Consider the following 24,600-nt stretch of genomic DNA (forward strand, 5'->3'; position numbering starts at 1 on the left):
CCTTCAAGTACTGACATGATGAAGACACGATGTACAATGAAAACCTGCAGCTAAATGTTCACAGTCTTAATGTGGTGCATATTCTGAATTCAGTCTTTGGCTTTTTTTTGTATGTTTGCCTTCATTGCCCGCAAATGACATTAAATATTTGAGTTTCAATTATTTAGCACATAATAACTGCTGCAGATAAGCACAAGTTGGTGCAACAGTTTTCCAAGAACACTATTTGTTTTCATAATGCCTTACAAGCGTTCTCTGTCAAAAACTATTCTATAATACCTGAACCGGGATCATAAATGATATTGTGCCGTTTCAGATGTCAAAGACTGTATGAAAGTGAAAAAACGATCTACTTGTCCATCCTAAATGCGAGTGGTGTAAGGTTGCCTAGTCGATATTTATGTCTATTTTATTTTGCAAGAAAAGAGACAATGTGTTAATAAATGCTCTTTTGTTTTTAAAAGTGTAAAAGCTATCGCCCCTCCAGACACTAGAGGGCGCTCTTCCGCTCCCGGACTACAGCAAATCCACATAGCTTCCTGCATTCTTGCTCTGAATGTGAAAGTCCACTTCTTCAATCTCATATGCAGGTAGGAAACCTTGACGGGGAACTTTCAAAGTGCTCGTGGGTTACGTATGTATGCGTTTTGATTATATAGGTAAAGTTAGCGATTATGTGATTGCATGGGTTATCGTGCGTTTTGTATTGTATTCCTGTCGTTTCTCAGATATCCGCGTCTTGTGAAGTGGTTTACTAAAACACAAACACAAAAATCTCCGAAACAACAATAAGAGCTGGTTTCACGCGCTCGTCTGAAGCATGATCTGTGCACGTGACTGACTGCTTGCTCTGTTTGGACTGGCGTTTATTGTTTCTTGTATGTTTTGCAAAGTGTTTCATCATGAAAAGCTCCAAAGAAGCTGTCCAGGCTGCTGCCAAAGAATTTCTTCATTTCGTCAATAAGGGCGTTTCACCATACCACGGTAAGAATGACATTAGATTGAAATCCTGTAAATGTCGCTCTGAAATGCATAAATTCTACTCTGTTTGTATTTGAGTTTGATCTGCACTTTGTTGTAAGTTAATAAGATGATTAACTTGCTTACAGTCTAGATAGGCTCTTGGACATTGTTCTTCACCGGCTGATATAGCTCCAGATATGGACAGTAGATCTTGATGTAGACTTTGAAAGAATGTCCTTTAACTTTTTACCTAGATCGCAGACTCTGTAATGTCTCTGTGATGTGAGCGTCGCATGAGTTTAAATGTCGGTTTAAACGTTGTATTTACATTTGGTCATTTAGCAGGCGCTTTTATCCAAAGCGACTTAGAAATGAAGACAATTGGAGCAATCGAAATCACCAAAAGAGCATCAAAATCTAAAGGTTGCCTTCTTCTTGATGTCTTCTTTGACTTGCAGTGGTGGAGGAGTGTAAGTCTCGCCTGTTAAAGGCTGGTTTTACTGAGCTCAAGGAGTCTGAGCACTGGGACATTAAACCTGCCAGCAAGGTAGGTGTGTGTGTGTGTGTGTGTGTGTAAACGTAACATATATATATATATATATATATATATATATATATATATATATATATATATAGGTTAAACTGGAGAAAAGCAATAGTATGGATAGAGGACTCTGTTTTAAGTCAAAAGCCTTTTCGATTCACAAAACATTAATGGATGAACTGGAGTTGTGCTGATTACTTGTGTACTTGGTCACAGCTAGGAAATGACTCATGTTAAATATTTTTTCTGTCCAGTATTTTGTAACCAGAAATTACTCCACCATTATTGCCTTTGCTGTCGGTGGGCTCTACAAGCCTGGAAATGGTTTTTCCATGATCGGGCTCACACGGACAGTCCATGTCTGAAGGTGAGTGAAAGGGCTTTGACGTGAAGAAAAAAAAAAAAAATATATATATATATATATATATAGATTATAGCAATCAGATAACCGTGTTCGGCGTTAACGTATGTAGAGGATGTGATCGGGTATCTTTGGTCTCAGGTGAAGCCACGTTCTAAGAAGACAAAGTTAGGCTTCTTGCAGATAGGAGTGGAGTGTTACGGAGGAGGAATCTGGAACACTTGGTTTGATCGTGACCTGACCATCGCAGGTCGTGTAATGGTTAAGGTAAGCCTCTGTGATGTAAACCGTGCCCAGGTTCCATCTTTGGTTATATATGAATAACACCCACTTTTACCAGTGCTGTCTATTTGTGTGTTTTTATTCAGAGCGAAGGCAAGCTGGTGCAGCGTCTGGTTCACGTTCCCCGTCCCATCCTCAGGATCCCCCATCTGGCCATTCACCTTCAGAGAGACATTAACGACTCATTTGGACCTAACAAGGAAAACCATCTGTAAGCGTGTATTTAGGGCAGATTGGAGGTACAAGAAAGATGTGTATAATCGTGCTGGAATGCTGCTGATTTGATCAAGCTGTATCTGTGTCTGTTGTAGAGCGCCTTTGCTTGCCACTGCCATACAAGAGGAACTGGAAACGGGATCGGCTTCCTGTGGAGATGCCTGTAATGCAACATCCATTGTAAGGTCACACAAATTTAAGTCTGGTTAAAGGGATGGGTCAATCAAAAATGTTATAAATTGTTCCAACTGGTAAGACCTTTGTTCATTTTCGGTGAGAGCTTTCTCACCCTGCATAGACAGCAACGCGACCAACACGTTCAAGGCCATCAATAAAATGTACTGTCCATTGTACTGAGATCGAGAATTCATAGTATAAAGTCATTGTTTTTGTTTTGTGGTGCACAAAAAGTATTGTCATGGCTTTATAAAATTGCAATTGTGGTTTGATTGATGTCACACTTACTATTTAAATGATGCCCTTACTACATTTCCGGCCTTGATTGTGGCAGTTGCGTTGCTGTCTATGCAGGGTCAAAAAGTCTTTGAATTTTATAAGAAATATCTTAATTTGTCTGACGGAGATGAATGGTGGTCTAACGAGTTTGGAACAACATCAGGGTGAGTAATTAATAATAGAATTTACATATTTGAGTGAGCTGTCCCTTTAAGGTGGAAGTATGCGCTTTCTGTGGAACCAATTATTATTAATTGGTAATGGTTCACTAATCTGAAAAAACTATATTTTAACGCAGTGTTCGTCGTCTGCTATCGATCAGATGTTTTGTAAAGACTTACTACACAACATAATGCATCACACTGTAAAATAGGGTTTTCAAAACGCAAATTAAAATCCATTAAAACTTTCATGCTTTCAAACATGCTTTGTGTGACGCTCGAGAACAAACCTCATTGGTTATCACATACCAAGCAAGCACCTTTTAAATTTGCGAAAACACAAGTTTCCCGTATTTAATGAGCTTGATGTGCGTTCAGAATGGTTGGGAACCAGTGACCCAAAATTCTGTAAAATTATTATTAAAACCTTTTGTTTTAAGCGAATGTTAGTAGCAAAGGCAGTCTAAACGTAAGACTGTTTTCCGATTGCAGGTCTAATACAAATATCAATTGGTAGCAACGGCTAACCCTTTCTTAATAAAAATAAAAAATGTTTTCTGGACACTTTATTTTGCTATGTTCAGGCAGAGAAGCATCACTCTCCACTGATCCAGATGCTATGTGGGCAGCTCGGGGTCGAGCCAAACGCTTTACTGGACTTTGAGCTCTGTCTCGCAGACACGCAGCCTGGCGTAAGTCTCTTTGTCTTCATGTTAGACAAATACCCAAAAGATTTCAGTTTTGCTTCTTTAGCCTTTTTCTATTTTTGAGGTTTTGCACAAAATCGTGCTGACATAAAGAGGATTAGTATGCGGGGTGCGTTTGTGCTCAGCAAAGAGGATTGCTGTTATTTTTACCCGACTGAAGAAAAAGCCTTTAAATGTGAGAGTGGGACTACCGTCGGAATGAAACATTACTTTAGAGAACCTCGACAGAACAAGACTAAGAGCTCTAATGGCTCTCATTTCCATATGATTTACACATAAAATAACTGTCAGAGCGGCAGCCGTGGTTTTCTCGCTGGGGCTTTTTAACGGAGTATCATGAGTTTTGACGTGTTTTTGTGCTCTGCAGGCACTAGGAGGTTTCTATGAAGAATTCATCTTCTCTCCTCGTCTGGACAACCTGCACAGTTGTTTCTGTGCTCTCACGGTACGACAGAACACAGAGCGCGACGTCTTATTAAATATTCAGTCATTCACCCACTCAGAAATGATCTGAGGAGTGATGATGAATAATTAATGCATAATTATGTCCTCTCTCTCCCAGGCTCTCATGGACTCCAGCACACCTGATTCTCTAGCAAAAGATCCAAACATTCGTATGGTCACTCTGTATGACAACGAAGAGGTGAGACGAAAACGCATTTATTAGGAAATGTATATTCTAAATGGTCTCCAGTCTCCTCACCCAAATAATTTTTTTTTAAATTCATCAATAGGTGGGATCTGAGAGCGCTCAGGGAGCCCAGTCTAATCTGACTGAGCTGATTCTGCGGCGTCTAGCTTCAACTTCTGACAATCTGACCGCGTTTCAGGAGGCAGTGCCGCTGTCCTACATGATCAGCGCGGACATGGCACATGCTGCACACCCTAACTACCAGTCAGTCTGACGCTATGGCAACTTGTGGTTTCTATGGTAACGCTTAGTAACAAATTAGACAGACTGTGCCAGAAAAAGAAAAACTATCATCACCGTGGTGACCCCAGAACTTGTGGTATTGTTTACATAAAAACAGAGTACGGAGAATTTATTTATTTTATTCTTAGAGGTTTTTACTTTTATTACAGAAATTGATCAAACCTGAAGTTTTGGAGATTTCTATAATATATTTAAATTTTTTTTTTACTTATTTACACACTACTAGTTCTGAAACACGTTTTGAAATTTCTACAAAATATTAAGCAGTTAATTTGTTTTTAGCATTCGTCATATATATATATATATATATATATATATATATATATATATATATATATATATATTTTTTTTTTTTTTTTTTACATTTTATTATTGTTGACATTTGTAATTGAAAACAAATTAGACTTTCAAAAACTATAAATATTTTTTTGACCCCAAACCATAGTATGTCCACTAATGCAATTGGACTAATATAATTTAATAATGTTATAAGAACATGCACAAAACAATTATGTGACTCATTTGTGATAAATTTTTTTCTGCTTCAATTGCTGTTACTCTGTGTGTGTTCTTGAATATGTAGCTTACGAGGAGACACATTACAACCAAAACATGGTTTAAGATGACCGTTCCTGTGTGCTTACATAGCAGATGCATTACAAGCATACTAAACTGTGTTGTTGTTGTTTTTACTTTAAAAATTGCTTTAAGTTTTCTGTGAGGGGTAGGCTTTAGATATAGGGATAGAAAATGCAGTTTGGACTGTATAGAAACTGTATAAACCACAAATATGTGTATGTTCTGATTTGTGATGTATGATATACACATGTGTCATTCGCCCCACAGGGAGAAACACGAGGAGAACCACAGGCCTGCATTTCATAAGGTAACGCACACACACAAACAAACCAATGTTGTCTTGATACATTCATGAAGACCTCAGCAGAGCCCAATCAGCTAAATCTTTCACACTGTGTGTCCTGGATCAGGGTCCAGTCATAAAGTTTAACAGTAACCAGCGCTATGCCACCACTGCTGTAACTGCCGCCATATTACGAGAGATTGCTGGAAAAGTGGGCGTACCTCTGCAGGTAAGCAGAACATTCCCCCTCCCTTATATTTCATTACATCCTGCTTCACCATCTGTCCTTCCCGGGAATCTTCTGCCGTATAAATGGGGTTGAAGGGATGCTCATTAACTAAGCTAAAATTACCCTCGCTGAAGAAGTGAAAGCTAAGAGAATGAAATGTTGGGTTTGTTTTTGCTGGTAGGGATTCAGAATGTTTGTTGATGTGTGTGTATATCGTGAGAATGTGATCCGTCTACATACCATCTAAACGCATGAACACTGCTCCTAGCAACAGGCTGCTCGCAAGACCGTGTGGGATTTATAAACGGAAGAGTGCAGCAGAATAGAGAACAAAATTTTTTTTACCTCGGTCACCAGGACACCATATCTCGTATTTGAATACACAATTGAGACTGATAGAGATGAGCTCTCTTCTGTCTGTGTGGAATGGACTTTTAAATTAGAAATGTTGTCAAGTGAAATGTCCTTTTTATCACAGGATGTGATGGTTAGGAATGACAGTCCATGTGGAACAACGATTGGCCCCATTTTAGCGGCTCGTTTAGGAATGGCCGTCCTGGATCTCGGGGCACCACAGCTTGCCATGCACTCCATTCGTGAAATGTGCTGCACATCTGGAGTTCTCCAGACCACCAACCTCTTTAAGGTAAATTCACAAACAGTTTTTAAAAGGCGTGTGAAGAAACGTGTGAAGGATTAGCACAAATTAAATATTGTTTTATTTTCAATTAGTCATTTTATAACTGTATGACTAAAATCTGTGAATACGCGAAATATTAAAGCGATTAATTGCATGCATGTTAAAGATGTAAAAGCCTGAATATGCTATTCGTTATAATCGTGTAGAAAGCAGTTACAGCTTTTTTTATATCATGAGAAAGGATTGTTTTACTGAGTCTGTTTTGGGATGTTCTAACTGTGTTGTAATACGCAGGGCTTCTTTGAGCACTTCCCCTTGGTAAGAAGCACTGTAACTGTGGACTAGACTGTGAGAGGGATTCTCCAGAACCACAGATGGGATTTATGGACGTCATTACTAGGGAAATCAATATCACTTTTTCCACTCAATCATCTTCTCATCGTATCCATCATTGCCGTCTGTCCATTTCTCTACGTATGTCCATTCATTTATCACTTGGAGAAACACGAAGGGTTTTGCTCACGTACCGTAGCACTTAAAGTGTTGCCATACACTCAACTTTGCGAAGTTAATAAAACCAATAAACCTTTGATGCCTTGTTTTCGTGTCTTCCATTAATGCCGTTTTCTGAGCCTGTCACGTGTCTTGAGTTTGTAAGCATGGAGTCCAATACCCAGACCTGTAATAGCCATCATGACGTAATTTGTGTATTACTCAAAATAACTGCATTACTGTGCTGATGGTCGTGCCCGCTTTCCGGGTTTTCTGTGTGTCCGGTCCTCTCTCCCCCTCCCTTCGGGAGCGCGCTGGTGCTCCTTCTCGCAAACACTCATCTTTATCGCACTCTCACCCAAGTCTCGTGTCTGTGGAGTTTGGCACACGCTCGCCGTGTCATCTAAAAATGTCGGTGTAGACGAGAACAGAGGAAAGAGAAGCCGAGGGAAGATGAAATCGGCGCGTCTGTGGATACTTGTCTGTTTGGCGACTGCGTGTTGTCAGCTTGGCACCGGTGATAGATACGGTACGTCAAGAGCACGAGCCACAGGTTAACTTCAGCTGACTGAATGATGCGTGATTCAGCTGCGGAAAACGATTAGTGTTAAATATATCGGCCTTTAGTCTGCACGAGCCCTCTTCAACTCCGATTAAATGCATGTGCGATATAGACTTCGGATTTTTTTTATTTTTAAACGCTTGCAATGTGACAGTCGTTATCTAAGGATGCATAAGTAAAAAAAAAAAATTATGTTTGTTATGTTTGGGTTTTGGACACCTGCGTGCAAAAAGCTGTTCGTAAATGTATAAATTTAATAGAAATCGTGTGCTTGCTGTGTGTTGACGTCGTTGTCTCGGGTGGGATGAATAGCAGCGCTTGAAAATAACGTTTCATTGTGGAGAATGATATAACAGTCGTTTATATCTTAGCCGTTAGCCTTCAGTTAATCTTATTATTTTGCCTTAAATGCTATCTGAATTGTTTTTTGCCGAAATGTAAATGTGCTATTTTTAAACTAAGTTTGTGCCGTTTGGTAACGTGAGATCAGGACGCTCACTGAGACCGTCAGGAAGTCTTTTTAAATTAAACGCTTTAAAATGTGTGAATTGTGCAAAAATAATGTATTTATTTGCATCATTTTTTTCCCTGTTTGTTTACTGTATTATAAAGCGTCGGTATTCTCTGGAAAGAAAAATAGAGAGCGGCGTTTGGCGATCTGGCGACATCAGATAACTGCATGATTCACAGACCCCGCACTAACGCCGCCTACACTGCCCGTCCAGTACAAGTGTTTCGAAGAGTTAACAGTTATTTTTATTCTGATGCTATATGATTATTTAGTGTCGTTAATTGCTATCACTTCAACGGCTTTCATAAACATTTTACGACTTTCTTTCGTAGTCCGTTGCTGCGAGGTCTTGCTCTGTTTGTAGTAGTGTGTGGCTTCAGCACCACGGACAGCGGGAGCGGTCGCTTTGTAATAGCGCGCGATGGGTCTATTTGGGAATAATTGTACTAAATTGATTTGGATTTGATGGGGTGTGTGTGTCCTGAAGAGATGGTGCGCTCGCTTGTGTGTTGCATTTGTATTAGCTCCTCTTCTGCAGGCTGACTCACCACTGACGAGCCGCCCCACGTCACTGCGAGGGCACGCGTCACTCAGGAGCATGCAGGACTCTGTGGGAATGTCTCAGAAACCTATGAGAAAGCTGTTGTGTAGGGAGCTGAACAGCTTGAATTGACATCCGTGTGGCAAAGATGTGAAATTGTTGTTTCTAGATGAAGAAACGATGCACAATGAGCTCTTCTCTTCTCTTCTGCCTATGCAATCTCAGTAAGACTTTACATTTATTTTGAAAGAGGAGGCGTACAGCAGACTGGAGCAGGAACTCCCACTCATGTAACCAACTTTCATCTCAATGATTCAATTATGTATGACTAGTGTGTCTGCCCAACTCTCAAGTGTGTGTGTGTGTTTGAGGAAACACAAGGGTACTGGAGGAAGCGGAAGGTTGGCAGAGTGCACATTTTGATATGCTTTTAAAAAAAAACGTGATCAATCGGCTTGTCCTAAAGATCTTGCCATTGCTTTTTTTTTTTAGTTATGTGTTATTCTTTTGTGTAAATCTTATTAGGGAGCATTTGTGCGGAGATGCAGATGGCAGTTGGAGCCAGTCTTGCTTGTTTTGTCTCACAGCATTCTGGCAAATCTTTACTAATGATTTACCAACCATTGTGGTGGTTGGTTATTATTCCAAATCATTACTTGTTTGTTACTATGGTGTTAAATTGACTGACAGTGTCTGATAATCAATCACACACAGTGACATATGGTTCTTGTGGTGTATTTAGCTCTTTCTGAATCTGTAAATCACATTTATGGCATGTTCGTGCTGCTGTGAGCTAGTATAAATCCGGAAAAACAACCTGCTCGCGTATGAGAAGAGAGGGTCTGAGCCGGTCATTTTTTTCAAATGTCAGAAAAACAATTACCCTTTCATACTCTCTCTTCTCTTTTTCTATTTCTCTCTGTCAAGGTTGTCTGTTTGATGGAGGCCTGTGTTCCAGTGGTCAGGTTTGCTGGGATGGTAAGTGCTGCCATATTTTACAGTTTCGGTTTTTGACCCTTGTACAATGGAGCTCATTACCGTAGAAGAAAGCTAAATAACGATAAGACAGTTGTGTAACCATGGCACAGCATGATAGCACCAGGGCCAATCTACAATCTTTAACATTTTGTTTAGATTTCATACATCAGTCATGCCATCCTTTTGTTATTTTGTGTGTGTATAATTACATCAGTCTTGCTTCATTGTAATGCTGATAAATCTACTGATGTTATTATAAAAAAATGCTGTAATGATTTCTATATATAGGTTTTTTACTATTTTGTAGCTGTTAGCTAAAGCTGATATGTGCAGTAGAGTGCGTAAAAAAATCATTGACTACACAGTAAACACTCACTTTCACCAGCACCTGATCTTACCCAATCAGTGTTCTTCGACCGTTTCCATGGCAACTGTGACATCACACAACTTCACCCTCTCCGTAGTCTCTGTTTATGTCAAATGGAAGCAGAAAGAGCAGGGGTGAGAAAGGGAAAGATACCCTCAGATAAACGTTTATAACAAATGTTCTGTTTGTGACTATCACAAATACATGAAATAAAAAGCTGATATCAGCAGGTCGTGTCCATTGTCTACATTGCTAGAATGTAAGGTTTCTGTACGTGTGTTCAAACAGACTTAAACAGACTTTGGTTTGTTACAGATGAGCTGTTTGGTCAGTGTCTTGCACAAAAGCAGGAAAGGTTTCGCTACAGGGTGACTGCAGTTCTACTGGACAGACTGCAGTCATTGCTGCAGACGCTCATGAAGAAAGGTAAGTTTCACATAGGAAACTGAAAGTGCTTTTTTAGTGCAGACTGAATTTCTATGCACTTTTACTGCTTTTAAAAAGATGGTTGCCATAGCAACAACACAATGTAAACACAATGGGCCAAGTGACGATTCATCCACCAGCATGTGACAGAAAATCATCTAAATGTTGCCACAGTAACCAAGGTCAAATGAATACTTATAACATATATATAAATGTGTGTGTGTGTATATATATATATATATATATATATATATATATATATATATATATATATATATATATATATGAAAAAGTACATGAAATTCACAGAAATTACTTAAAACACCAAATTTGTGAATAGACGTATATATTAACACGTGATATATAACTTTTAGGTAATATGTAATGTTATTACTTAATGGCTACCACAAATTACATTGTTAGAATGAAAAACAAATACAAAGAGGGCATTCATAAGAACTTATGCCACACGTGTTTTAAACTAGATTTATTTAGTTCATCCTGTCTTTATAATAGAATTTCTTACTTTGGCATTTACCAACATTATAAGGCTTTTTGTTTGCTCTGAGCCGATGTGAATTCTTTTTCAGGATTAACTTGGCAGGATGATGTCACCCAATCAATGATAAAGAAAGAGCTCAGCAAAGTTCCGAAGATCCCACTGTCTTCTGGGATAAAGAATGGCCCATCCACAGAGTAACTCTTACTTTTGTTATATAACGTTTCTCACGTTCCCTTTTTTATTTTACTGCATTGATTTCTTTCTGAATCTGCCCATTATCAAAGGTCTCAGAGTGGCCCTGCAAACCAGCTCAAACCCAAAATGGTGCAGCCCTATATGGACTACATGATTGTTGATCCACCTCAGTCATCTCTCCACATGCAGAGCCTGGATCCTTATAGTTACCAGCGAGTGAGAGAACCAAACACAAAGCCCTTTTGTTGCACTGCTTTGAATGTACATTGAAGCATTGGTCTACAACTTTTTCTCTTTAATTTCAGCATCGTGTCTTTTTGCCTTACAGTATGGTTACCAAGATGAAGAGGAGCGTTCTTTGAACCTGGTGGATGGAGGCAGATACCCACCGGCCTCCTCTCGCATTAGGGGAAATTCACAGCTTCCTCCATCTCTAGATAAAGATGATCAGCTTCTGCAGGATCTGATGACTCTCCTGCTTTCTTCACCTGCACAGCCTACATCACGCCATCGTGTGGCAGCACCTCACTCCACCTCATCTTTTTTCCAGGATTTGGACTTCCCACTTGACTACAAGGACTATAACAAGGACTTCTTTTCCCAGGATGAAAAGATTAATAACCAACAGGAGCAAAAGAAAGGTCCTCAGAAGTATGGAGTGTTTTCTGGGCACAGCGGTGAGATGGTGTTAATGATTTTCTTTTAAAAAATGTGTTCATACAAAGTATTTGCATATTTTATCAATGACCTCTGATACTTCGACCCCAGGACCCACTCAGCAGAGCCTGAATGAGCTGCTCCTGCAACATGGATTTGATTTAAACCATCTGAACCCTGAGGAGATGGAGCGTCTGTTCACTGTCCTTCAGCTCCTGCAAAATGAACCTACAAACAATCTGAGAAAATGTGAGCACCTTCAAATTTTACTTTTTATAGAATATCAGTATACAAATTCAAGATATACAGTACACCCCATAAAGTTGGAGTTCCAAAAAAATAAGTAAAATCATAAATGATTGTTTTCCTTCATCCAGCTGAAACAAAGGATTCCTCAGTGTCTCCAAAAGTGGTGAGCATCAAATGTTTGTGCCGTTGTTCTACAGACTGCTACCAGACTTACTACAGATCATGCACCTGACTTTCAGTTATTTCTAAACAAAAACAATAAATTTGAGCAGAAATGCTGCTGGGAGACACATGACAAATCAAAAGAAAATAGCGTAACATCGGCTTAAAATATTTAACATGGACTAAAGATAACAGTCTGTGGACATCATACACTATGTCCATTATACAAAACCTATCAGCTCTGCAGACTGCCTTTAGCTGAAATCTGTCAAATAAATAAATAATAAATAAAAAGGCTGTGTGGAGTATTCCAGACTTCAGTAATATTACAAGGATGGGTTGATCTCAGTAGTAATTCTATATATTATCTGCAGGGGGCAGCAATTGTTAACTTAAAATATTATGAACATAAATACATTATATTTGGGAAACGAGAGCCATGATTATGTGATGTGTCTTGTAGGTCTTTTATCTTTTAGGCCTCTTAGCCAACATCAGTGTATCTCTGAACACAGTATTTTAGGTGCTTCTGTACTGCTAATTTCCTTTCCTCACCCCTTCAGCGCTGATCCATCAATAATCATGGTTGGCTAGAGAATAAACCTGCACTGCTGTATTGCCCTCTCAAAAGCATTTTATAAAGAATAAAAGAGAAAAGACTAGAGGCTGCAAATAAAACAACGACATAGTACATTTAACATGAAATTCTATAAAAAACAATTCTACTAAAATGTTAATGTTGAATTCAATGTGTTATTTGCAATTTCTAAATGATTTTTGAATCATACATGGAACATATGGAGCATATTATAGACAGTTAACTTGACAAAGCATGTATGTGCTCTATTAGATGAAGATTACGGAGGGGGAGATGACCCATGTGGTGGAGAAGGCTTCTGTCCCAGCTAAAAATTCCTCCTTCAATTCTCCACTCCACCCCGGGTCCGAAACCTCCCCCCAGGGTTTTCAAGGGGCCTCCCAGGATAACTCCATCCCAATAGGTTCTAGTTCACTAGGACCTTCATCTCTCAAACAAGAAGATGGACGACTTGGAAAGGGAGCCTTCAGTGCGAAGCCAGAAAAGAATGAAACCAAGTTTAAAGAGGAATTTGGATACATTGTCACCAATCAAAGGTACAACTAACAGTTTAGACTGTTGGACTGAGTGTTAGTCTATGTGGGTGTTCTTTTGTCTGAAAATAAAGTAGTCATGTGGTATTTGTTTTCAAAACACTACATTAACGAAGGACCTAGGGGCACATGTCAAACTGGCTATTCAGTGGAGAGTCTGTTTGTGTGTTGTTTTTTTGTGAGTTCTGTGTCAGTTTGTGCTTGTGAACGTGTGTGTGTATGTGGGCGTATGAATGTGTATGTGTCTCTACAGCCTTCTCACTCTGTCTGATGGGGTTCATCTACTGAAGACCCTTGCTGAGAGGATCCATCTCACCACTGGCTCTTTCATCAATATCAGGTAGGCCTAGGTTTAGAGCAGGGAGGTGGAAACAGTCCCAGAGTTTGCTTTGGTGGTGACCCCTAAGCTTTATTTAATTTGTAAAGCTTGCAAAGGCATTTAACGAACACATAATTTGAAGATATGGAAAGTGTAAGTAAAGTTAATGTTTAACCTAACTTAATGGTTTATTTATTTGTTATAATAATTTAATCAATGCAAACAGTCTTGATTGCTGTTTGTTGATGTGGTTAGAAAGCAAATGCTAATCCCACTAACCCTGTGGTGAGCTGGAACCTTGGTCAATTGTCCTTGGAAGACAGAGGGGGATGGCTAAGAGGGAAAGAATGAGAGAGAAAAGGTTATGGAATGATCTCAAAAGTGGATTTGCTCCACTACTTGTCTTCCCTTTATTGCTTGGATCCCAATATCTAACACACACAATCAGGGTCTGAAGTTAACACCCGCCAACCCACCAAATGTGGATGAAATTCAGCCGGGGTGGGTAAACTCATTAGCCAATTTGACAAGTTATGATTCACGAACTGTTATCACTTTGCATGCCATCGCTATCAGAGCCCTTGCCCTAAGATGAGCCTCCAAGGCAAAGCTTAAAGATGACTGCCTAGTGGACGAGAAGCACCGCGTCATGGCATGCATTTACAATTTGAATATGTGAATATTTACAGAGAACGGAAAGCTATTCAGCGATTCAGATCTTGTTTATTTCTGATAGTAGCCAAATTGGCTGATGAGTAAGAAAAATGAACTTCACACACTGCACATAATCATATGGGAAACTTGCATGTGATGAAAAATTCTGCTCTACAGTGTGGTTGGTCCAGCTGTCACTTTCCGGGTGCTCCCAAACAGCCAGAATTTAACAGCAAGTGAGGTGTCAGAACAAGCAGGTAAGTAATGAACACGATGTTTCATGTCTATTGGTGATGTCTGTCATACAGTTGTTTCTGAGACACAATAATGGCTCAAAAGACTTCAAACGTAATGTAAAACATAAAGACCTGATAGGCCTGTATTGCTGTTTTGACATTTTTAAAATAGCAAATAGCTTTTAGTTTGTTTTACCACTGAGATGTCACCAGTAAGAAGTCTTATTAGGGGAGGACCATTCTTATTCTGAAGAGCACTTAATTCTGGTTTTGGAGGAGAGGGCCTGTTTTGTTGTATATGTATCAAAAATTAATCTGTCCGACATTTAGATGTACACTGTATGCTGTCCTCGAGACCTAGACTAAAAGTGACCCACATCTGCTGAATTCTATCTTAATGCACCAAGCCTATATAGGACTAGTATAAATAATGCAAACAGTAACTGAACATTGGTATAATTTATTATATTACAACAGCTAACAGCAAAAACCTACGTGAAGTTTTGCATTATAGTGATATTTACCATTGTATTTAATCCTGAAAAAAATCACTGTGCAAAACCTCTTGTGGTTTATTGCTTTATTCAGCGGGCTGGTACAGAGTACATGTACATGTCTTATTTGTATCAGTATGTTGAGAAAGCATTAGAATAAGCTATCTGTGACTGTCTTCACGTTTATTGTTTCACATGCAGTGGCTCAAAAGAACCTTCTAGAAACAGAGACCGGTCTAAAGGTGCTTCAGGCAGGTGTCGGGGAGGTAAGGATGTGTAGAAGCATGGACACTATGTCTTAACCTGTGTGCCCGTTGTTTAGTCCTTTTCCACGAAGTTCTGTCTCTCGTATGCTCGAGGAGGGAATATCTCGCAAGACCCCTGACACCCACCCCCGTCTCATTTGCTTTGTTGCTATGACAACGACATCATACGTGTCAAACTGTCAGGCGCGCTCACGACTCCAAAGCGCGCGACCGACTGGCATCCCAAATGCTTCTCCCCTCAGAACGCAACATTCCCGCGAAACACCACAATGTCCGTGCCAGGGCTGAGCGAACGGCGTTGTTCGTTTCCCGCGAACTTAAACCTACCAGCCGTTACAGTTACTAACAAAACTGAACGGAATCCAATTGTCAAACCAGCGGGAGAAAAAAAAAGGAGCTCTACGGTTACCGCACGTAGATTTTTGCTCATCTTCGGCGGACCACCGGGCGCGAGCGCTTTCCAGTCTCCATTAGTTTATTGATTTTTTGGTGAGTTCAACTTTCTCTTTAACTTAATTAAATGGTGCATTGCATGAATGCCATCCTATATTATATCAAACATGTTTGTTAATTATACAGGGCGGAAAAAAGAAATCTGCTTTTTATCCACTGAATGATCCACCTACCTCTAATTTCAGTTCACTTGATTTCATTGACAGCGGTTTTTTTTTTTTTTTTTTTTTTTTTTTTTTGCTTAGAAATAAATCTCTTACAGACCACATGCGGCGGGAAAAATGTTACCCTTTTTATCACATATACTGTCTAACTGGTTTTCCCAGCATTCATTTTACTCACCCTTCGAAGTCAGTGCTTTCAGGCTCATGAATCAGAATTGTAATAAACGAGTTTACTGGCCACCTTAAAGACGGGCCAGCCTGTTTTTATTTGAATCTAGGAACCTGCAGTAGTCGTTAAACTGTTTTCCTTGAACTGCTCAGTGATTTGTTGAAATAAAGAACGCGCAATAAAAATGACCAATCAGAATGATTTGCACTCAGAATCTCCGCACAGACAGTGATGTCAGGTAAAGATGGTTGCTGTGGCGACAAGGTCAGTGCGGTGTGCACAGAAGTGATGATGTAATGCCCTGGCTCCTGTATATGGTGGTCTGCATCATTCCAACAGAGGACTAGAGAATATTATGGGACTCGTATGTGTTGAAATGCCTTGTATTAAACGATTTTTCTTTCCCTGCTTTTCTCTCATCAGTTCCTTTCTGTCTGTTCTCTTTTTAATGGGCATTGCGCTTACATCAAACGTTGTAATGTTGCCATAGCAACCAGTGACCCTGCTGAGATCATACTTCCAGACAGCAGGGTGGGATGGGTAGTCCTGTTTTAAATTTTCGATTTTAATACTTGTCTCTTCCCCTCTTCACTTTTCCATTTTAAAATGTTACAGATGCGCAGTTCTTTATGGTTCTTCTAGGATTATAAATAGGGTTACATCTCTTGTTTGTATCTGATAGTTTGATGGAAACAGCATAAATTGGGGCCATGAGATTTATTACGATTTGTGATTCGTATGTTTGTGTTCATCTCTCTGTCTTTCCAGAAAAACGATGGCCATGCGTTGCCAGTGGCAACACGTGTACGTGACAACACCCAGTGGGTGTTCCTCATGTTTGTGGGTGTGGCTTGTGTGGGTGGACTCCTGGTGGGGGCACTGACCATCGCGTGCCTGCGCACCCATGCCCGCCAGTTGGCCTCAGGGAAACTGGGACTTGGACCCGAGGCAGGAAATGTGACGCATTATGAGTACCAGGTTTGGAACTGTTTGGCATGCGCGCTGCATCACATCTCTGCAGTGCAAACCTTCTCTGCAACCAAGCTATTTTAATCCCGACTGATTTGAGCAACTTTGCTTGTGGTAGCACGTTATTGCCAGACAATAATGCGATCCGATTTATTTGATTTGAGCATAAGCGAACCGGAGCAAACTGATAAGCTGCGATATTCAGTTACGGTGAATTGCAAATGCAGCGTGTGCTGCAAACTGTCTTTTCTTAATTTACCAGGATCTTTGTCGGCAGCACATGGCTGCTAAGTCCTCTCTTGGAAGGCAGGACTGCGGGGTCGGAGCTGCAGGTGGTGCTGGTCAAGGAGGAGGGGGAGGTGGTGGGGGAGGAACGGATACGTCACGAGTCAGCAGCGTGTCATCACAGTTTAGTGATGCGGCTCAGCCCAGCCCTAGTTCTCACAGCAGCACCCCCTCCTGGTGTGAGGAGCCAGCGCAGTCTAATATGGATATATCTACGGGGCACATGATACTGGTAGACAAGCATTACCCTATTTACAGTGCAAAAAAAAAAAAGAAAATGTACTTCCAGCGCATAACGTTAAAGGCCCATTTACACCAAGAATGAATTCATCACTACATTAGCATTCACAGGAATATAAAATAACGTTCTATTATATTCAGATATAGTGTGTTATAGGCATGCTGTACATAACATAGTAATAGCAGTATTACAAGTAACAAACCCTAAACCAAATCCTGACTTTTACATTATAGTAACTAGTAAGCATGTGTGGTAATTTTACTTATTGTTGTTTAAATGCACTGTAAAAATGTATCCGCTGTACAAATGAAGCGTAACTGTTTGTAGTTATAGTCCTTGGTGTGAACAGCCCTTAGTCTTTTCACTTTATTTAATGCTTTGAATGATAATTGCCCTTCAGCTGCTTATACCCATTCATATTTATGCCACGGTTGTACAAAGAATGTTTTGTTTCTGTGTTAATTTTATTGGTTTATTAGCATTCTCTAAATTTTCATGTGTTTTTTAAGTATCACATGAATGAGCAGCTGAGAAATCAGGGGTCTCTATTCTGGTCTCTCTCATGCTTTCTAGGCGTATATGGAGGATCATCTAAAGAATAAAGACCGTTTGCTCAAAGAGTGGGAGGCTCTGTGCTCCTACCAGGCAGAACCCAGCACCATCTCAGCTGCCCAAAGCGAAAGTAATGTCAAGAAGAATCGCTGCGCCGATGCCGTGCCCTGTAAGTAAGACCCTGATGCTCTCCTACCCCCTGCATGTCTTGAAACTCTTTCATTTTGTATTTAAGTGTGTCTGAAATGGCATTGTGCAGTGCACAAATTGTAATACGACCAGTGTCTCGTCGCACATCCTGATTGACTTTTCCTCTTTTTAACGGATTAGGTGTGTAACCAGCAGTTGTTTTTGCAGATGATCATTCTAGAGTGAAGCTGAAGGCCGAGATTAACCCTTCCAGGACAGATTACATCAATGCCAGCACCATTGTAAGTACGTGCACTTGATGGTCCTCTTGGACTTAATCATGTGACTCATTTCTTTAGAATCGGAAACACAACAGTTTGAAGGGCCTTTATTATGGTCTCTTTCCTGCTCTCTGTAGCTGAAATCTAAGCCTGAAATCTAAAGCTAGAAAGCCCTCCTTTCCTTGCATCCCTTTCTGTTACCAAGGCAATAATCCATTTATTCCTCATAGACCTGCAAGGCTGCCACTGGTTTCGAATCCCCTCTCAGTGTTGCCATGGTTACGTTGTATTGATCTCATTCAGCATGTGTAGGTCTGGAATCCCCTGCTGCTCTGTTGTAGTCAAGAGCGAAGGGATCATCAATTGCCTTCATGCGCCTTGGATCACATTAATACCCTGTTGTCGTGGTGATGGTCAGATCCAGAGTTAAGAGGGCTAAAGCACTGACCCCTGACCTTTTGTCTCCTGTTGACCCTTTAGATCGAGCATGACCCCCGGATGCCTGCGTATATTGCCACCCAAGGTCCTCTTTCACACACCATCTCTGATTTCTGGCAGGTCAGTCAAATTTGTGGATTTAATTAATTATTTGATGTAAAGATATTCAAGTTGCTTGAAAATACACTACCAATTGAAAACATTTTTTAATGATATTAATACTTTTATTCATCAAGGATGCATTAAATTGCTTTTTAAACTTCGGTTTCGTATCAAAAACTTTAAGCTAAACAACTGTTCTCATGTTTAATATTAGTAATAGTTCATTGAATGATTTCTAAAAGATCATGCAACACTCAACACTCAAGTAAAAGTGAGTAATGGCTGCAGAAATTTCAGCTTTTATTTGTAAAGCACAGCTAAACACAACTACCGTTGACTGACCAGTGTGCTGTACAAAGTAACCACAAACAGAATTGAGAAGTTGCAGACCTAATAGCTCTTGCAGGTTGGTCTATCAATAGATCTTTTAGGTAAGAGGGCGCTAAACCATTGAAAGATTTAAAAACCAATAAGAGCACTTTAAAAGGGATCCTGTAGTGCCCTGTTAACCAGTGAGGGACAGGAGTAATATGCTCACGCTGTCGAGCTTCCGTCAGGACTCTGGCAGATGCTTTTGGACCATCTGAAGGTGGTTTAAAGTGGACAAACTAACCCCCCCAAAAAAGAAAGTTACAATTATAAAGAACATGGAGTGCTCTGCCTAAATTAGTAAAAGAAAGAAATGACTTCAACTAAGAAAAGCTTGATTGACTTGTCTGTCAAGCTTTAAGGCACAGTCCAACACCACACCCAGATTTTTCACCTATGACTTTATTTAAGATTTAGATTTGTTACACGAAGGGGCAAACATCACAATCTGTTTTACTCTTAATCAGACTTAAAACATTTTGACACCATGCTTTAAAAGAGCATGCCTTTTTTTAAAAGTAGACTTATTTTCCAACTCATTTTCCAAATAGGCTCACTTTCAAACAGCTGAGTTTTACCATTTTCTAATCCATTCAGCCGATCTCGGGGTCTAGCAGTACCACTTTTAGCTGCAGCTTAGCGTAGATCATTGAATCTGATTAGACCATTAGCTTCTCAATATTCTATAATATGTTTCAATATTTTTCCTATTTAAAACTTGACTCTTCTGTAGTTACGCCATGCACTAAGACCAATCCATTCTTATGTTTCAAAGGAATATATAATAGGTAAATATAATAAACATTTTTAAAAACATTTTGATGCCACGCATTTGAATGGAAAGTGTATTTACACAGTTATACAGTTCTGTGAATTCATGTATATTTTCTGTGCATTTATGTAAATGCTGCGTAAATGGCACATTTTGTAAGCCGTGTATATTGCACAGATGGTTTGGGAAAGCGGGTGTACAGTCATAGTGATGATGACGGCTCTGGTTGAGGACGGAGAAAAGCAGTGCGATCGCTATTGGCCTGATGAGGGCTCCTCTCTCTACCACATCTATGAGGTTTGTCCGAACCTATCCCCAGATTTTTGCTTTATGTGGCGAAACTACATCAAACATTATGTTGACCTTTAATTATCTCACTCAGGTGAACCTGGTGTCTGAGCATATCTGGTGTAATGACTTTCTGGTGCGGAGTTTCTACCTGAAAAACGTCCAAACCCAGGAAACTCGTACCCTCACTCAGTTCCACTTCCTGAGCTGGCCTGCACAGGGCATACCCACCTCCACAAGGCCTCTGCTGGACTTCCGCAGGTACTGCACATGCTCGCGTACATAGTGTGTATGTATTTCTGGTTATATATATTGTATTCAAGTATATATTACTATTTACACATCTAGGTCCAATAATCACTTGGTCGTGATGGTTTGCTTTAAAGGTAATCATTGGAGATAACCAAAATTGTTGTACGAATCTGAAGAGTGTACAGAAAGTAACTGCGTAATATTAATAATAAATAATAAAATGAGAACTATTATGATTGTAAATATTTCAATTTGATATATATATTTGTGTTTTATTAATTTACTATTATACATTTACTGTAAGTTGGGCTGAGTAAGCATATTTTAATATTTATTCATATAATAATCACTCTTATTATTATTACTACATAAACTGTTTAAATATGAGTTCTTAAGCTGTTTGTGTAGTAATTGTACATTACAAGTGCCATGCATAAAAAAGACTAAATAATTTTTATTAGGCAAAAGTCATTATATCCAAACTTCCGTAATTGTGACCACTCCTCTGTGTTTGTCATTTCCACGTTTGGTCTTTCTTCTAGCTGCCATTACATGATCTCATTCCATCACCCTCACTCCATGTTCTCCATTCTCTCCAGTCTCTTTGAACCTCTTACCCATCCTGTCTCTTTCTGAGAGCGATGGAGCGCAGTAGCAGTATTGCACAGCTGTCTGTGTCATTTTTGTGGTTTGCAGCTAGTAGTCTGGTTCCAGTTGCATAGTCACAAAAATGAGCACAGACAGGTGTGGCTGCAGCAACGCTGATGAAACGCTCCATCGCCTAACTCCTTCTCCCACTTTCTCTCTGCGTGATTCTCTTTCGACCTCTGCATCTTAATCTCCTTTCATTTCCTATTCTGTCTCTCTCCTTTCTTCACTCATGTTCTTACATTTCATGCTTTCGTGTTGATGTTGCTTGTTTCTTACCACTCTTGACTGTGGTATAACTCTGCTCTTTTTGATCTTTCTGGCTCTCTACTGTGGAGTGGTCCTGATGTTTTCCTCTGATCTCTGTGGGAGTCTACTCTACATAAAACTAGATTTTTACAGTGCTTGCAAAGCGACCACTGTACCAAAATTTTTCTTATCTTTATTCATTTTGTTTTTCACAAATATCTGCAATTATTTTTGTCTCAAGCTACTTGATATATTCCAGTCTAGGCACCATTTAAACTTTGTTTCATGGTTAATTGTGAGCTTCATCTAGATGTAAATGTATTTGTTGTCATCATCAATACTAATCCTAATCATCAAAATATTGTATAAATTCTATAAAATAAATAATACCCAGAGCAACATATTTATTTTTTGTATTTTCTGCCATTATAGATGAAAATAACAATAATTGTAATACTATGTTTTTTCCAAAATGAAAACTGTATGTCATCAGTACAAATACCAGTCATTGTTATATTAAAATTAACATAAAAATATACATATATATACACACACTGCTGTAAAATTTTTGGGGTAAATTTTTTTTTTAAGAATGATTTTTATTTAGCAAGGATGACACAAAGTCTGGAATAATTATGTTTTAAATAAAAGCAAATTAAACTGTCAAGGTTTTCACACAAATATTAAGCAGCAAAACTGGAATATTTAGAAATATTTCACCAAAACAGCATATTAGAATCATGTGACACCTAAAAAAATGTCTGATAATTCAACTTTCATCTCAGAAATAAATTACATTTTCAAAGATTAAAACATAAAACAATTATCTAACTGTATAATTAAGTGACTTTTTACTGTATCTTTCAAATCAAACCATATAAATGTAGCCTTAATGAGCATAACATAAAAACATAAAAAAATCATACCAAACTCAAACCTTTAAATGGCAGTATAGTATATACAGTATAGTTTTTTTTTTTTAGTTTATACATGTCTATAAGCATTAATGTAATTAACATGTAGAATGTTTGTTTAACATGACAGATTTTAATGATCTTCTTCAAGCAAACCTTTTTACCGTGATACACCTTTATAGTGTCATGTGCATTCCCCCTGCAAAGCTGACAGAGATCAACATGTCGTAACAACTGCTAAGCGTCATTTCATGCACTCAGAAGTAAAAAGCCTAAGAGCTGAACTAATCTTTAAAAGTATTGCTGCCTTGCAAGCACTGGTATTTGCTTCAGGCAATCTCTTTTTCTTTCCTTCAGGAAAGTCAATAAGTGCTACCGTGGCCGCTCCTGCCCCATCATTGTGCACTGCAGGTATCTCTAACACATCGATGCATTTTTTTTTTATTAACTGAAAGATAAAGGACTGTAGTTTGATACGATTTAAGAAATAAAGTTTTAAAATAAAATCAGTATACAATATTGTTGTATACGGAGTGCTGCATTGATTCTGAATCTACTGTATGTTCCCATTTGGCACATAAGATGTTTTTTTTCAGAGCGTATTTCTCACAGTGCTTCTTCTGTGCAGTGATGGTACAGGCCGGACTGGAACATACATCCTGATCGACATGGTTCTGAACCGCATGGCTAAAGGTCAGCACGTGTCGGAAACTTGTGAAGAAATAGTTAATGTTTAAGAAAGTAAGGCACGCTGAAAATTGCTGTTTTGTTTTGTTTTGAACTCAGGAGTAAAGGAGATCGATATTGCTGCAACCCTAGAACACATTCGAGACCAGAGGCCAGGAATGGTGCGCACCAAGGTAACGGAGGACAAAACTGTCCCAAATTAATAATAAAAGAACTACTGTACCCATAAAACACCACAGTATCAGCAGCCTCTCCTATTCCCCTCAGTTGCGGTAACTGCTCTATATCTTCTTCACTGGTGCTGATTGTGTTATTAAAAGAGTTGGAGTAGTGGATTGTGAAATAGAAATGCTGATCTGTGCTTTTTCTTTTCTCAGGATCAGTTTGAGTTCGCACTGACCGCTGTGGCAGAAGAGGTTAATGCTATTCTGAAAGCTCTACCGCAATGAATCGAATGCCCATGACCCAACAGGCACACAAACGCATACATACACACTCACAAATTACACGCATGAGTGCATACACACTTTCTGTGGCCACTGAGGTTAGTATTAGGGATGTGCATGAGTAATCATCTAGTCGAGTATTCGCTCTACACCTAGCTACTAAAAATAATAATCTATTAGCAAATTGGATTTTCTTTTCGCTCTTACTGTATCCTTCACTTAAATCAAGTACAGCTAAAGGGTGTTGGGTTGCACTGTGCTGTAGAGGGGTGAGAGATTTTATTGTGCAATATTTTAATCTTTATGGTTCTTGCTAGTCATGCTTTCCATTAGATAAAGATCCACTTTTACGGTGCCAAGAGTTGTAAGAAACTATTCGTGCAGCCTTTTCTTCACAGCAGACTCTGCTATTAGCAAATTAAAATGTCGACTTGATTTATGAATAATATTATGATAAAATAGGTAAATAGCAGATTTTAAACATTAAAATTAGATTTTATTTTTAACTCGGTGGGTAATAGAGCTTTTATAATTATTTGAAATCTTTTAAGAAAGGCATAGTTTAATTTATTTTGTGAAACCATTATAAGCATCGTGTAGGCTTATGTCTGCGAATAAAACTGAAAAATATTGTCTTTATTAAATGATTTTTGTTTTCAGTGTTACTGTACTTGACCTCAAAATTACTCAGTGCCATCCCTACTCATTTTTGCTGCTTTCCTGCAACTGAACCCAAAACCCAACTCAAAACCCAACCAGTTTTGCCAAATATTACCTTCCCACAGCATGTAACATGAAATCCCCTTAAATATAATGCTCACACACAACAGATACACTACTTGGACCTGTATTTAAGCTCTTCTTGGGTCTGATTTCTTCCTCGCCTTCACTCTTGGTAACAAAGATGTAATTATCTAAAGGGAAATGCGTTTCTCATTATTTCTCCCTCTGTTTCAACGCGGTGATGACTTAGTCCTGTTACGTACATTTCATCAAGTGTAACGTGAGTTTGCTTCACAATCCACTCGTTTACTTGGGAGGGAGAACAGAAAGTGTCACGAGCAAAAAGTGTTGCTGTCGCCGGGTTTCACGCTC

At 39.2% G+C, this 24,600-nt stretch overlaps 2 protein-coding genes across 2 annotated transcripts; both read left to right on the top strand.

Annotated features, from left to right (window-relative positions):
- The first annotated feature begins 437 nt into the window (after positions 1 to 437).
- Positions 438 to 6,945, top strand: LOC122346658 (aspartyl aminopeptidase). The gene is given in 16 exon segments (XM_043241430.1): positions 438 to 590; positions 894 to 984; positions 1,422 to 1,510; positions 1,762 to 1,846; positions 1,849 to 1,874; positions 2,010 to 2,135; positions 2,237 to 2,361; positions 2,462 to 2,546; positions 3,568 to 3,675; positions 4,058 to 4,135; positions 4,253 to 4,333; positions 4,425 to 4,585; positions 5,471 to 5,510; positions 5,614 to 5,715; positions 6,194 to 6,361; positions 6,650 to 6,945. Coding segments are annotated over 16 exon segments (1,422 nt in total). The 5' UTR covers positions 438 to 584; the 3' UTR covers positions 6,701 to 6,945.
- Positions 6,946 to 7,093: 148 nt separating this feature from the next.
- Positions 7,094 to 24,584, top strand: ptprnb (protein tyrosine phosphatase receptor type Nb). The gene is made up of 23 exons (XM_043241428.1): positions 7,094 to 7,376; positions 9,389 to 9,439; positions 10,122 to 10,232; positions 10,823 to 10,928; positions 11,019 to 11,145; positions 11,258 to 11,606; positions 11,698 to 11,835; positions 11,964 to 11,998; positions 12,848 to 13,131; positions 13,382 to 13,468; positions 14,279 to 14,358; positions 15,033 to 15,097; positions 16,652 to 16,861; positions 17,115 to 17,369; positions 17,952 to 18,099; positions 18,288 to 18,361; positions 18,821 to 18,898; positions 20,199 to 20,318; positions 20,404 to 20,570; positions 22,730 to 22,783; positions 23,001 to 23,065; positions 23,159 to 23,232; positions 23,437 to 24,584. Exons 1-23 carry the CDS (start codon positions 7,301 to 7,303, stop codon positions 23,506 to 23,508), a joined length of 2,826 nt encoding a protein of 941 aa, XP_043097363.1. The 5' UTR covers positions 7,094 to 7,300; the 3' UTR covers positions 23,509 to 24,584.
- The last annotated feature ends 16 nt before the right edge of the window (positions 24,585 to 24,600 follow it).

The sequence above is a fragment of the Puntigrus tetrazona genome, chromosome 6, assembly GCF_018831695.1.
Source record: "Puntigrus tetrazona isolate hp1 chromosome 6, ASM1883169v1, whole genome shotgun sequence".
Classification (NCBI taxonomy): Eukaryota; Metazoa; Chordata; class Actinopteri; order Cypriniformes; family Cyprinidae; genus Puntigrus; species Puntigrus tetrazona.